General features: G+C 35.9%; 1 protein-coding gene across 1 annotated transcript; it reads right to left on the bottom strand.

The window, feature by feature from the left end:
- Positions 1–140: 140 nt before the first annotated feature.
- On the bottom strand, positions 141–14332 carry LOC128987569 (atypical kinase COQ8B, mitochondrial). Its single transcript, XM_054408479.1, has 11 exons — positions 14223–14332; positions 11597–11806; positions 10758–10839; positions 9686–10191; positions 6715–6937; positions 6213–6337; positions 4565–4787; positions 3982–4122; positions 2890–3092; positions 1632–1784; positions 141–1236 (listed from the first exon to the last, which is right to left on the bottom strand). Exons 2-11 carry the CDS (start codon positions 11792–11794, stop codon positions 961–963), a joined length of 2130 nt encoding a protein of 709 aa, XP_054264454.1. The 5' UTR covers positions 11795–11806; positions 14223–14332; the 3' UTR covers positions 141–960.
- Positions 14333–16009: the final 1677 nt, after the last annotated feature.

A 16009-nucleotide genomic window follows, 5' to 3' on the forward strand; every position in this document is an offset into this window, starting at 1 on the left:
AGAGATATGAATGAAATTCAATTACCTCCAAAGATAGATTAACCATATCTAATTAATTATATTTTTTAAATCAGAAATAGCATACAAAAGTGAATCACAGGGTGAATAAGTAGTTAGGAATAAATTCAAAAATAAGGACATAATTAATACAATATTTATTTGTGTGGTATATACAATATAAATTATATCTAACAAACACCTGAGTGTTACAAGTTTTACTAATTGTTAATATCTACAAAATTTACACTAACAGTTCCTTGTGAACAGTAAAATTATTCAAAGCGATTTTTTTAGGTAAATAATTTTTTAGGCTTAGCTATATTTTTAAACTAACGCAGAAAGTGGTTTGTAATCTTAAACAGTGGTAGAACAATAGTTGAGTGGCAAAAAAAAATCATTCGTTTCACGATTTGTGTGTGAAATAAAACAAAAACAAAGCTTCAATAACTCATTCCTTTGGTGTTGGATTTGTGTGAAAGGACATTTTATTAGCTTTTGATAGAGTGGTTAATAGGGAATTCATACAACAATAAAGTTGGATTAAATTAGATCTGTTTGATGAACTAAAAAAATAAAAGTAAATAGTGGACAAATGGTGATTGATTGATGTTTCAAATATTGTTTTAGACTGTCTTGTTAAAACAATCAGGAACCCTTAACTAATCAATTTTTGTAATCGTTTTTTAGGCTTAATGATTATTGCCACTTGTCGGTTGTCAGCTCCAAAATCAATTCTTGATGGTTGACGATAAATTCTCAATTCATTTACATTATCTCAAGTTTCCAAAACTAAACTGGTAAATGAATATTTTTTTTCAACTCTCAGAGTTCAACTTTTAACGTTCAATAACAAACTACTAAAAAAGCTGTGATCAGACCAGTTACATCGGCCAATCTGTGCGAGAAAACTTCAACCTCCAACATTAGACCTCCAACCTAGAAGGGAAAGCTACGAGTTTACTACAAGGTTTTATAGTTGTTGTAGACATCAAGGAATATATCTCGGCAGTTCATCTTGACTTTGAGCTTGGCACAGAGTAGGAAGACCCCGGACAGCTTGCGGTGAAGAGAGTATATCTCCTCGGGCGGAGGACACAGTCGGTGGGTGATGATGGTAGGGACCAGCTGTTGGATGCGCTTTGTTGTGTCCTGTGCGCCAAAGTCAAACTCCCCCGACTCTTGGAGAAACACTTCGGCCAGGATCATCACGGCGTTCACATGTGCCTCTTCCATCACCTACAAAAACGTTTGTGAAAAATGTATCACGGATATTTAGGAGACTTTATATTTAAAGCACACTCTATCCTCTAATGCAGGTTTGGGAGGAAATATAGGAACAACTATATATAGGTTAGGGAGGAATGAATAACCACTAATTTATCCAAAGTTCCAGGAAATTGGCAGTTAGAATTAATTTACATTACTTTAGAGAAGTACTAGAACCAAGAGAGATCCTTCTACTGAAGGAGGTAATAGCTCCGAAAATTCTTTGTGTTTATTTGTGCAATTGATCTATTTTTGTCAGTAAGGTAAGCCTGCTGTTAAACCTATCCACCACAAAATCCTTAAAAACCTTGGCCAAAAGCTATCTTTACCAGAAAATGTCATATTCAAATCAGGTTATTTCCTACCTTTGACTCATATCCGGTGAGGAAGCCCATTTCTCTTGAAAGTTCAAGCACCTTTTCCCTATTGTTGTCAGCAGCTGCTTTGATCACCTCAATGTACTGATCCATGAATTCCTTGCTGTAAGCCCGTGAAGCACCAAAGTCCAATAGGATGAGCTAAAATCACGCATTTGTATGAAAATCCAACATGCATCTTTAATAATATTACAATTTAAATAATCTTGCTGAGTTATAGGCATCCTTGACATCTCACATAACAAGAAGCACAAATGGGCAAGCTTGACTGCTCTTTTTACTTTAAATATCACATCAATTATTGGCTGTCCCTTTCTGAAGACCTACTAACGGTGCTTCCACATCAGTCAGGAGCAGATCAATATTTTATTAAGTTTTCCACCTGTTTCCAGCATACAGAGCGGTCTCTAAGATGTCGGTTTACCCATGTCGCCTTTCCTCTGGCTGATTAGCACAAGCATAGAATTTTTCCAAGGGGATGGGAAAATCCCTTTGGACGGGCATTTGTTGTACATGCTTAGAAGCAACATGGGTTCGATTGACAATGCCTTCTAGAGGGCCTCGCCGGGAATCCCATCAGGACCAGGATTTTTTTATTTTTCAGGGAGAGAACAGTGTTTACAACTCTTTGATGCTTAAGAGAGGAATACCCCTTTCCCTGCTGTACTCAAAATGGGGATGCTGCAGAAGAGGTGGAAATAGGGTGGTGCCTTCCATGATGCCCCCAAGGATCAGAGTCAACATCTTCCTGAAGTTTCTTAAGAACTTGGCTTCTTAATCCAACTTTAGCCACTATCAATATAATTTCACAGCAAGTGGGTACCTCTTGGTGGGATCCCATACCTGATTCCTTTCTCAATTGAAATCAACAAAAACCTGACATGGTGCTAATGACAAACACATTTCAAACCTTGCTGGCAAACAAATTGTATCCATTCCATCACATTTATTAAATTAAAGGGAACATCAAGTATAGTAATAATGGTGTCTGTGAGTGTTCACTTTTGGTTTTGGTTGTGATTTTTATTTTGTAAGAGACAACAAAGTATCCTTACGGTAAAATTCACGTGAGCATGTATAGGCAGCCAGTCTCGCACCAGCAAATTTTGGCTTAAACTAAGCTACCACGTTCAGTACTATTATGAACACTCATTTTGTTATAAAATATGAGATCCACATCATCTGGGGAAAGACAGCCAATAACTACAGTAACCTTTCAGAAGTATAACAACCCAAAACTTTATACCTGTCTAGTATCGGGATTGTAAAAGAAGTTGGACCAGTTCGGATCTGTTTGCATGTAGCGGAATTGGAACAACTCTCGTAGGCACAGCTGCATGACAAGAAAAGAAATATGCTTCCTCGTGTCTTCATCCATATCCACACATTTGTCTACTGGTACTCCCTCTATCAGTTCAGAGGTGAAAACTTGGCCTGTGCAGAACTCATCTGTCAAAGAGATAGAAACGTCCATAAGAAAACAAACTGAATTTCAACTAGAATAAAAGTAGGAAGTTAATAGAGGTTATTACCTGTGATGCTATCAAAATTCAAATGACCCATTGCTGTATAAATCAACAACAGCTGTTTCAAGCCTCAGATAATAGAGCACATCTTCAGGTTTAGAATGTCAGCTATACCATAGACAAAAAGAATTAAATATAGACCGTCAGCCGTGCTGCGGTTACCATAGGTTCTGGCGCACACCACTGGTAGCGCCGTGTAGTTACTTGGCGCTAAAGCCGTAACTACAAGGCGCTCCCAGCGGTGTGCGCCAGAAGCTATGATAATCGCAGCACAGCTGACGGTCTATATTTAATTCTTTTTGTCTATGGCTATACATACAAATCCCTCTGAGTGGAGTTTGTCAGAAGTTGCAAAAGGGGAATGCACCGTATCCCATGTGAAATCAGGTGCCAGATTATTTTTTGTTTCATGTGACAAACTTCACTGTGAGAGCTGTGTAAATAGCTGACATTCTGACCAGAAGATGTGTTTCATTTATTTTCTTTAATACTTTTAAGTGAAATGGTGACTATACGATAGTAGGTATTTAAAGCCAAGAATGAATGGAGACAAGTGTAGGATGAGTCACGCGATCTTGTAGTCTTGTTACTATTCGCAGATCAAAACAGCTAATGGTTGATTTACATTACAATGGATTATTTTTACATTAACACAGCTATATACCTTTATTGGTTACAAAATCACAATCCTGATTTGAAATGGGGATGTTTTTGTTTTAAAAGCATTTAATGTAATTCAAAAAATATTAAAATAAACAATTTTATCTTTGATAAAGGAAATGACAAAATAAGTAACTGGCATCAATACTGACCAATGACTCGAGGAATGTAATAATCAGGGTAGTCTTTCAGTAGGTCTTGGAAGATCTTTGTGCACTCGAGTTCTCTCTTGTAGTCCACCTCCCAGCTCAGTTCCCGCTTCGCTACCTCCATCACGTTATCGATAAACATTCCTTGAACAAAGAAAACCCTTGAAGAGACAGTGAAATTCCTGGAGAACAACAACCATTATCATCACTTTGCCTATGTACAGTAAAACCTTTAACCAACACGCCTCAAACGTTAGGACTAGGACTATAATAGTTAAGGGAAAAGACGGATAACGGAAATTCTTGGTCAATACCTACATTTTGGTATTTGAATGATTTTGGAAAGAAAAAAACATAATATTGTCTAGCAAGCCATACAATCAAATTCAAGGAAAATATTTGAATCATCTCTCTTGGAACAAGACTCATGATCATTTGTAGTGATCATCTCTCCTGATTATGAAAATCTACCTTTTTTAGGTGACCAATAACAGATATTGGTGATTAATGGAGTGACAGTTGATCGAGGTTCTACAAACTAAAATCATAAGTCAATTAATTTCTTTGCTCCACCAGACACACTTACCCTCTGGGAACATGTTCCACACTTTCATGATGCCGACAAGATTGTCAATGTCACTCTCAATGCCTTGGGCGACGCCAGGGTATTGTATCTTCATTGCGACCTCTGTACCATCCAACAACACGGCCGAGTGGACTTGACCAATGGATGCGGCTGCAAACGGCTTAATCTCAAATGACGCAAGCCTGCCTCGCCAGTCCGGACCAAACTCTTGACTCAGAACTTTCTGTGAATCATATCATTTTTTTTTAAGGTTTTCTCTAAGCGAAAACATCATTCATTTTTCATTTGATTGTTGAGAGCCATTTGTATATGTAATTTTAATGGTGGGTAACTAGTACAGAGTTTTGATTTTGTCTTGCTTAAATGTTTAAATTACCTTCCGTTCATCCATTTGGATTATATTGCACAATAAAGAAGGGCATATAGGAACAGAATATAAGGAATTTATTTACCACACACCTTTAAAATAAATATTTATATTCATTTGAGATGGTGACAATGAAATAGTGGACAAAAGTGTATGTAATAGTCCAAAGATAAAACACAATTTTGTATGGAGGATTTTTCTATGGAGAATTTCTATAGAGGAGGTAGTTTTCAAGCACTAAGAAAGTTCCTCTCACATGATAAACCAACCCTTTTCAAAAAAAAAAAAAAAAAAAAAATAGGTGGACACATAGCTTAAAATGGTCTTAACAATTGGCGTAATTTGAACTGCTCAAGCCCCTTAGACATAAATCTCTCGCTCTGACCACTTACCTCTGTGAAATAGTGTAAAAGTTTCATGAACACAAATTTTTAACTTTGTAAATAATTAATTAACACAATGCCTACCGGCCGTCACGCTCAACTGTATGAGAGGCGTTGTGAGATGTGGTAGTGAAGGCATTAACACGTTGCCTACCGGCCGTAACACCCAACCGTATGAGAGGCGTTGTGAGATGTGGTAGTGAAGGCATTAACACGTTGCCTACTGGCCGTAACACCCAACTGTATGAGAGGCGTTGTGAAACGTGGTAGTGAAGGTATTAATACGTTGCCTACCGGCCGTCACGCTCAACTGTATGAGAGGCGTTGTGAGATGTGGTAGTGAAGGCATTAACACGTTGCCTACCGGCCGTCATGCTCAACTGTATGAGAGGCGTTGTGAGATGTGGTAGTGAAGGCATTAACACGTTGCCTACCGGCCGTAACACCCAACTGTATGAGAGGCGTTGTGAGATGTGGTAGTGAAGGCATTAACACGTTGCCTACCGGCCGTCACGCTCAACTGTATGAGAGGCGTTGTGAGACGTGGTAGTGAAGGCATTAACACGTTGCCTACCGGCCGTAACACCCAACTGTATGAGAGGCGTTGTGAGATGTGGTAGTGAAGGCATTAACACGTTGCCTACCGGCCGTCACGCTCAACTGTATAAGAGGCGTTGTGAGATGTGGTAGTGAAGGCATTAACACGTTGCCTACCGGCCGTAACACCCAACTGTATGAGAGGCGTTGTGAGATGTGGTAGTGAAGGCATTAACACGTTGCCTACCGGCCGTCACGCTCAACTGTATAAGAGGCGTTGTGAGACGTGGTAGAGAAGGCATTAGTGACTTAATTTTTGTTGAAAAGCAGTATTTTATGATCGTGGTCATAGATTTTGTACCTCAACTTGCCAGCTGGGCATAAAGTCAGCTGACTGACGAACCCTTTCAAACGCTTTCTGGAGCTGCGGGCTGATGATGTTGTTGTCTTGAATGCTCAAAATCTGCCCGATCTTCAATGCTGCTCCTAAAGATCAACACACCAATGAACATATAGAATACTATTTACAATCAACCAACATATGTTCCAGTGTCCGAAACAGGGTTAATAAAAAAGATAGTTCTATATCAAAATAGGAATATGACTAAAGTGATCCTTTATACATTGATTATCTTTGCACGGAAGTTTAGCGAATTTTGTTCCTATTTTTTGTTTTTAAATTTAAAAACAGGCATCATACACTAAAAAAGGTGTACATCATTAACAAAACAATGTTGCAATTTATTTTTTATAAAAAATTTCAGTAAACAACATTTAAACAATTTATATTCTTTGAACAATCCAACTAAATGCTGTCTTTCCAAAATCACCCTGATTTTTTAACCTGTGCTAATTATACAAACCTCTAACTTTACACAGTGTGTCTACTATTCGTTCGGCATTAGCGGGCGAGAGGAAGGCACTATCGAGTGTCGTGCCAACGGAAGGTGAGTCTGCCAACCCCAGAGAGCGACGAGTTACCTCAGCAATGGTGCCAACCCCCAGACCTGCTGCAAGGCTGCCGAATGACAACATGCGACCAATACGAGTTGAAGGCACCTTGCGTTGCTTTGCAGTTTCGCTCAACTACCTGACACAAGGAACTTAGTACCGTTTCTATTTTTCATATACGTTATCTATAATATTAAAACGAAACAGTGTTTTTTTATTTCACGATTCTGAATCAACCACTCGACGGATTTTCATGATTTTTGTGTTGAAAGAAAGATAATTTTGAGAACTAGGGAATGTCGAAGCCATAATTTTAGTTTAGGGTCCCAGTTTTTGATAAATTAAGTTTTAATTTTTTAAAAGTCTAGCAGCCGACGCTAAGATTCTAAACTAGCTTTTGGCATAAAATAATTTGCTTAAATAACAGCTGTAAACATTCAGCTTTTGTGTCACAAATTCAGCATTTGGATAAAAATGTAAAGACATACTTAGGGTTGACTTATTTATACTATGTGTAATGCTAATCATTATTACGTTCAATTCTTCTGTAAGAGGATGACAGATTAATTAAATATACATAGTAAAATACTACGATGTTCAAATCATTTTTTAAAGCAATCTTTTAGAAAAATATAATTTGTTTTATTAACTAACAGCTGTTTAAATATAAACTATGGAACTATTAGGTTATTTTATTTACTCTTATTTTATCATTGATTATAGGAAATAAGTAAGATTAGTAGAACACAGTTTAAAATACTATAGACCAAAATTAATTAAACCACAGTACAAATCGAGGCTCTGTACACGAGTCTTAATAAAAAAGGATAAATGCAAATTATTTTACTGCTCCACTTTTCAAGGAAAGAATAGAAAAATAACACTGTTTACATGTTTTAAATTCTTCATTGTAGCTTTTTGTTTACAATTCATGTTTGTCTGCTTTAACTTTGTTTGGATTAGGCCCGGAAATATTGATGTCATAAAAAAAGATCAAGAATAATCAGGAATCACGATTTTAAATTACCACCACAACCTCTGCCGGGTTTTATACGTACAAAGATAAACAGATGGATGACATAGATTGAACACAACGTCAACATTGACCTAGGATACTGCAATTAGACAAAACATCCTTTTATGAAATCGTGTTCAGTTGTGGTTACGTTTGGGGGTGCCTATATCAGCGCCCCCAAACGTGAAAATATAACTTTTATCTAACTATGAATTTATATTCAACTATGAATATATTTTAGTTTAAATTAACTAATATGGGAAATTATGATGTACATTTATTCAATGAGGGTGGGTAATTATCAAGGATAGAACTGATAATGGTATGGATAATAAACATTGACAATTACGTCATTAGCTTTACTAGCGTGTTTATTTTTTATATTCCTGCTACATGTGACCAAATGAATGTTATTTGAACCAAACAGCTGTTTCAAAACAAACTGTTGTTTTTACTTTTCTTTGTTTACACTTATTTATTTAGCAATTAATGCAGTGAAATTTATATAAAGGATAGGTGTGACGATTAGTTTTGATGTTAGGACACCAAAGTTAAATGATGTTTACTGTGAATTTTATTGGATAGTTATCGTTTTATTTTACGTCGTTTCTATTCAGACCTACTGGAAATTGTATATAGTAGTTGTGTTGTGGGGATAATAATTATGGAAGAGGCAGGTATGCTATGGAAGGTGGTATCGTTGACTAGGTCTACACAACTATACACTTCTCAATTGACTATTACTCTCTCTACTGTAGGCTACTTATAATCAGTGTGCGTCTGTGCGAATCGTCTGCCAATCTCACTTCAACGCTTTTCACATGGTAAAAATTGCAGAATTGCTGTTTTATTGTAAAATTATCGGATTTGAAATGCATACCTATCGTATAGGCCTAAGATGGAATAACACATATTTTGTCACACAACATATGTTTACAAGATGATTTTTCACATTAAAACTGCAAGAAACTTTATATGTGTAAACTAGCTGATCTGAATTGTACACGGTTTTAACTGACTACTAAATTCCCGTACGTAGGACGGGCTAACACCTCGTCTTTAATAACAATTAAAATTAAACAATTCACGAATGGTTGCAAAGTGACAATGAACAGGAACATTGAGGGAACCAATCAACAATAATTTCTTTTTATGTCCACATTTTAGCTTCTTGTGCAAGATATTAGAGCTTGATGAGCATTACGGCCTGTTTTTTTTAGTGTTGCCGGCCTTGGTTCAATGCACGTTTTCAAAATCATACCAGCTTAAACATTTAGGCCTGTTCTAATACTATATTGAAACCATCATAATACATTGTTTATTATTAAAGCTGTTTCAATGTATTGTTTTGTTAATTATATTTTGTCAACAGCTATAAGTTTTGGAGTTCCATACTACTGTTAGTTTTAGTTGTTTTATTTTTTGTTCAAAACTTTTGAGGATGTGTAAGGCAGATAAATTAAGGTGTAATATACATAATAATAACTGCCTACAGTAGCAAGGAAATATTAGGAAATTTGTTAAATTTACCTGTTTATTTTAAACAAACAAGTACATTTGGTTTTCTTAGCACAACTGGACCTTGTATATTGGTTCTGAAGCCACTAAAATATTCATGTTATTGCCGCGTCGCGTATCACAGAATAAATAAATACTGAACTGAAGGTTAAACTAACCAAGGGTCAGTATTGGAAAATATTTTTGACAAACATACAGCGATACACCAGATATCTGAGTAAATGTGACAGATGTGCATCCAAAGAAAAAATAAAAAAATTGGGAACAACAGTTTGTTAGTCAAATGAAATAGATATCCTTAAGTAAAAATTTAAGAACTTAAATCTAATGATAGTGAACTGTACCCTTACACTCGGTTTCTTTTTTGGAGCCTTCTTGGCAACTGGGGTCGGGATGGGGGTTGTTGACGTTTCTGTCAGTTTCTCAGTAGCAGCACTTGTGAACTTAACTTCATTATTTACAATATTTTTTATCGTCTCTTTGTTAATTTTCGTAGTGCTTATGTTATCAGATACTAATTTTACTCCTGAATCATTAACTAGTTTTCCTTCTATCTTGTTTGTCTCTTTTTCTTCTGCTTTTAGAGAATCTCTTTGAATGTATTCCCTAAGGTTAGGTGTGAAGTTTGTGGATTCAAGACTTGGAATGGCGGTATTATTGAGCTCTGAAGGTTTCTTAACTGAGCCGTATCTTCCTTGAGCCGTGACAGATATTACTTTCACTTCTGTGTCAAAAGACTGAACTTCTTTTTCTCCTTTTCTAAATAAGTTTTCAACATCTTCAAACATGGTTTCTTTGTCAAACTCCAGTTCAAGTTCAGAAATATCCACACCGTTAGACTGATCAAGGATTGGTTCTGAAATAAAAAAGATTCTACATAAATTTATGAAAACGTAATAGCTTTTGCAAATGATTATTATTTCACTTCTCAAGTTCACTTTGTTGGAAATGAAAAATTGAATATTTCAATGTCATTGTTTTCAGGCAGGAACCCACTAGCTTCGAAAAGTGATTCCAGCCCCCCTCCCCTCGCAGCCGGCTGGGATGCGGGGGGGGGGGGGGCAGCATCACACGTTCACTTTAAAGCACTTGGCTAGCCCTTCAAAGTTAGTAGTCCTGGTTTTCAGGTCCAATCTTTTTCCCAACTACAAATCTTCCTTGGTTGAAAGTGCTGCCATTTGCATGTGAAACACTGTACCTGTACTCTAGTTTTTGTTTGTGTTTCTTATTGAGTTTTGTAATTCTTTTCCCATCCAGAGAAGTCTGCTATGCCAAAAAAAAACCATTAAAACACCTAGTTTAGCATCCATTTAATACAAAAAATCAAAGGTACAGCACAGTTAACAGGTGTATTGAATAAAATGTCTCATCATTGATCCTATAAATATACAACAAAAACAAATTTTTTTGAATAACACTTACTGTTTGAATGTACAACCACTCCTTTTATACCTTCTGCCACCATTGAAGCACGTTGGGCTGCTTCTATAATCAGCTGTTGTACCTGTTAATAAAGCAGATGTTGATAGAGGCTACATTAAAATTGGGATAACTGTCTGGATAACATTTTAAGGGAGTACTTTAGATAAAAACAACTGGATGTGGATTCAGAGGGAGAAGTTCTTCCTTAGTTGTAACCCCTTAAGTTTAACTTTAGTAGTCACATATTTTTACTAAATTTTATGATTAGACAAATGGATTTAATAAAAATACACTTTGTTCAAATTATATTTGTAATGTAATTTTTAATTTTTTGTATTCAGATAAACATTTAGGCTAACTTTTTTTATTTTTGTCAGCAAAGTCTCAACGGGTTTGCTAGTAGGCCTAAATGTAGAAAACTTAAAAGATGAGTGGATACAGTATTCACAAAAAACAACTGTTTATCTTCAGAATGCAATTAAAAGGCTGGGAAAATGTGTATTTAGTTATAGCCTACAATCACTTTTACAACAACATGGGATCTTAGGATCATTGGAATGCAAAATATGCAAAAAAAAACCTTGGGGTGGATTTTATTAGTGTAAGGAATAAGCTCTTTCACTCAGTTTCAAATACACTAGTGCTCCCAATCTTAACTTATTGGAAGTTGGGACCAAACCTCCTGTTTAAGTCAATAAAAAATTTGTATTTTAAAACATAATTGTGATGACAACTCATTTTGATTAGGCTGGATATTGATTTTAAGAGTCATATATCAAGCGTTTGATTAGTCAAGAATTAAAAGTAAAAAGTAATTAGGCCTATTAATCAAGAAATACCTGTGCTGGATTTGCCTGAGTCACAGCCTCTTTCAACTTGGTCCCGAGAACACCATTCATTTCTTCCGCTGCAGCTTTTACGCTTGAATTCTGCCACACTTGTTGGCATTGAGCTTCTTGTAGTTTTGCTGCATTGCCAAGAACAAGGCTCAAACCTTTTAGAACTCCAATGAGATCGGAACTTAGTTGACGAGACATGGTGAGTTTTATCTGGAAATAAAATGAGATGAAACCTACTGGGGTTTAATTTCGACTCAAAACTCAACAAGAGTCATATTTCTGAAAAAGAATGAGCTGATGTATTGTCTTACCACATTTTATCTCGTCCTGGTCTTTCGATCGAGTAATATTTTACTGAAATTCCTTTACTCTATATGTTAACAGTAAATCTGCCAGAGCTCCTTAAGTCTACAAGCTCCAAAAAAGAGCCATCAGAATAGTTTCCAGCAGCCACTAATATGATCACTGTGAGGCCCTCTTTGAATGCCTAGGTGATATGACAATCTACAGGCACAATATCTGGACCTGTTTATTGCAATTGATGAACAAGAAGCCAGGTTGTGAGAACAGGACAGATCACACGGCCCGCGGTTCGCATGTGACGCACAGGTCATTGTGACCCATGTGATATTTTTATTTTTGAATGTATTGCTGCAAAATAATTTGTATAAATAAAGAATTTCTCTCTCTATATCTCTCTCTCTCACTATAAGCCCCAGATAAATTTGTGGCCCTCTCCCTTCATTCCTTGAAGGTGAGTTATTCTCTTTCTTGCGTCCCAACCAACCTAACATGACCCAAGCACCGGGGCCTGGACTCAAACACCGACGGGTTAGCGTTGTCTGTTACAACTGATCAGTTACCTACCATAAATGTTTTTAAGTGTCCATATCGTGTCGTGTAAATGTTTATTTATTTAGCCTATGTGTTAAATGTGACGCTCTTCATATGAAGAAAGAAAGTCACCTGTATCTGGGGTATTTGGCAGGCGAAAGTATGACTCATCTGGTATCGTTCGATTCATAACGAAACGAGGAAAGTCCTACAAACATATTTATGATAACCCAACCTAACATAACCGCTGCGCTGTTAAACCTACTTGGCAGATTATAGCAGCGGCAACACATTCAACTCAATCCTCGCCGACATCGCTGCTATCTGGGAGGCAGAACTCAAAGGCCACTAATCGTAATCATGTCACATTTGGACAGTAAGTCAATTTAAGTACCTATGTTCTTTCCAATTATCTAGGACTTTTTGTCTCCAGTAAAAAAATCCTTCTAAAATAAGTGGCCTCCGGATAATACCAAAGTACCTACCTTAAAGTGTTAATTTTGCTTCCACAGTTAAATCTTTCTCTTCAATAGGCTACGTATGAATTGTTTTGAGTTCAATTTATAAAGGTTTATCACGTAAAAGTCGAGTTATAAAGGCCATGACGTAACATCGCTGTCAGACCCCAACACCTCAGTATCTCGAACTTTTTCGTATAACACCTTCATAACTCGAACCTCACTTAAGTTACGGTACTTGAAAAACTTGATACCGGTAACTCGAATTTTTATCATACCCCTTCAGATTCGAGATATTGAGGTCCTACTGAATCGACATTTTATTTTTCGATCCGATATCTTAGAAAATTAACAAATTGAAACATATCAGATGAAACTACGATACCTAAATAAATATTTTTCAGTATCAACAAACAATTTAAAAAATATTACATTGAAATGAAACTGTTCTAAACTAGCCTAGCATTATAACAAACCAATCTTGCTGTAACATTTCAAAATTCCATTTTTTATTCCCCACATGCCTTTTCTGTTATCAAACGGAATTTTGAAATGGTAAGTTACAGCAAGTTTGGTTGTTATGTTAAGTTAGTTTAGAACACTTTCATTTCTTAATCCATATGTCTTATATTATTTTTGCCTGAACAATATCAGTTGTCAATTTGTAATTTAAATGCGTTTGAAGACATGGCTGCACTTTAGTTTACATCCTACACTCATTCGAATGAAAAATATCGATATATAGACTATTCGATATACAGTATCGATTATTTCATTCGGTGAGTTAGGTTAGGTTTTAACCTAACTAACCAAACTTGATATATTGAATGAAATAATCAATATGCCTATATCGAGCAATATATTCATTCTAATGAGTGTAGGACGTAAACTTAAGTGCAGCCGAAGACATTAAAACTTAAAACAGAAGGAATATGGATCGTAAAGGAAAACGAAAATGTTGATATATCGAAAAAATCATCAATAATGAATGTTCTACCCTTTAACAGGAAAGTACCATTACTATCAAATTAAGATAAAAGCATGATCTTTGGTTTTTTAGGCAAAGCATGACTAAATAAACTAAATAAGTCATATTTTTCTACATATCGAATATAAAAAATCGAATAGGCTATAAAAAATTTTATATAATAAAATAGGCAATAAAATACATATAAGAAATTTGATTTGATATCCTTGGCCTTGTAATGTTTTGGTTATCTAATCCTAGACAATAGTTTTGGTTAATGTAAAATAAAAGTCAAGACTGTTATTATAAACATGAAAGTCAATTTTATACTCAGTTGAAAGAATTACCAACGTAATAAGTTACTTACAGTAAAGAATTCTGTGTTACATAACACATAAACTTTCAAAATAATTACAAGATTGTAGTTATTCACTCACTCTGCAGCCGACAAAACAGTTATTACAAACAACAAAAAATATGACATTCGTATGACAGGGACAATTGTCTTCAAACAGGACGAAGGCACATTCTATCTTTGTTTATTTTTTAAATCCTTGTGATGGATTGGTTATGAAAAAATCTTACAAATGAGCTGTGTTTAATGGATTGTTTTAAAATATGTGTACCTCGTAAAACATATAGTTAGAGGGTTTACTAGATACAAGAAACTGGCCTGAGTAATAACAAAGTCCAATTTTAAGCGTATCTTTTGAAACTGAATTATACAGTTAAATACCGTATATTCAAAACTATATTAGCACCTTTTTAGGATTCGTACTATGTAGCCCAATAAGGTCCCACCACTTATCGGACAACATTTTACAGTAGTTTTTATTCAAGAGTTATAGTATCTTTGTCCTTGAGATCTCTAATTACTCACTCTAAGCACAGAAAACATACTACTATAACCTTATTATAGGTTATAAAAATATATTTTCTGTGCTCTAAGGCTCGTTGCACACACACCGATTTTGGACGACCGGTTTTTTACCGGTCGTCCAAGTTCCAATAGTGAACCACAGGCGGGAACGGGACCTTGCACACACGCCGACCGCTGATCGGCGCCGGTAAAATGCCGATGAGCTGCCGGCCACTGCCACTACATACCGCCGGTGCCGGGGATGTGCCGGCGACGCAGTGGCGTACGTATACAAGCTTGCACGCGCACCGATTGTTTACCGACCGTTTTTGCAGTTCTCGCTACACCATCCTCCATTTCAAGCCACTGCTCTTCTGACATTTCTAATAAGTTTTGGTAGTGCGTGTTTATAACGTTTTAAATGGGTGACTTAATAGATAAGGATGCTATTGACATTTTGAAATAGGTAGTTGAACATTTTACTGCTACCAAGCCTTAGTTCTTAAAAAAGTGTGTGGAATGTTCCCGTTTTTTCTCTGCTTTGATTAATTGGATGAATCCAGAACATACGTTTACTCATACGGCGCTTAATACCTACGTCGATACAATAACTACAGCAACAACTCTTTTAGGATTAAGTATTCAATAATCTCGTCTCATCCTCGACACAACAACAAAGTCTGATCGTTTCGCCGATAAAAATCCGGTATGTGTGCAAGCACCATGGTCCGATAAAATATCGACCGACTTATTACCGACCGACCGTCCAAAATCGGTGTGTGTGCAAATAGCCTACACTCTTGTATTGATTTGATTTCCATCCAATTTTTGTTCCTCCAACTCCAATCCAAATCCAAACTAAAATGACCAAAATGAGCGTTGCTTGAGCTGATTGGGCATTTGAGCTGCTGATTATGCTACGCAAGTCACCGGTGGGACACACGGGAGGGAGTAAGGCTAACATATCTTGTAGTGTCAGCGTTCGCCGCTAGAACCGCTAAGTTGAATAATTTTATTGTTTTTATTTTTAGTTACAAAATTAACTTTTTAACTATAAAATATTGTTTTAAAATTATAAAATAAATTTTTTTAAATAAAACTAACATTACCTAACCAACCAGACTTGCTGATAATATAAAAACTGTATAAGATAAAAATCTAATTAATGATTACTTATAATTTTTAATTGATTATAAAATTAATTTTAAAATTTAGTATTATAAAATTAAACTGTCATAACCTAACCTAACCAACCAAACTTGCTGATATGAACAATTTGTTGATAAATAGTTAGT

This window comes from Macrosteles quadrilineatus, unplaced genomic scaffold, assembly GCF_028750875.1.
Source record: "Macrosteles quadrilineatus isolate MER2022 unplaced genomic scaffold, UCM_ALF_1.0 Scaffold_2__2_contigs__length_208266976, whole genome shotgun sequence".
NCBI lineage: Eukaryota > Metazoa > Arthropoda > Insecta > Hemiptera > Cicadellidae > Macrosteles > Macrosteles quadrilineatus.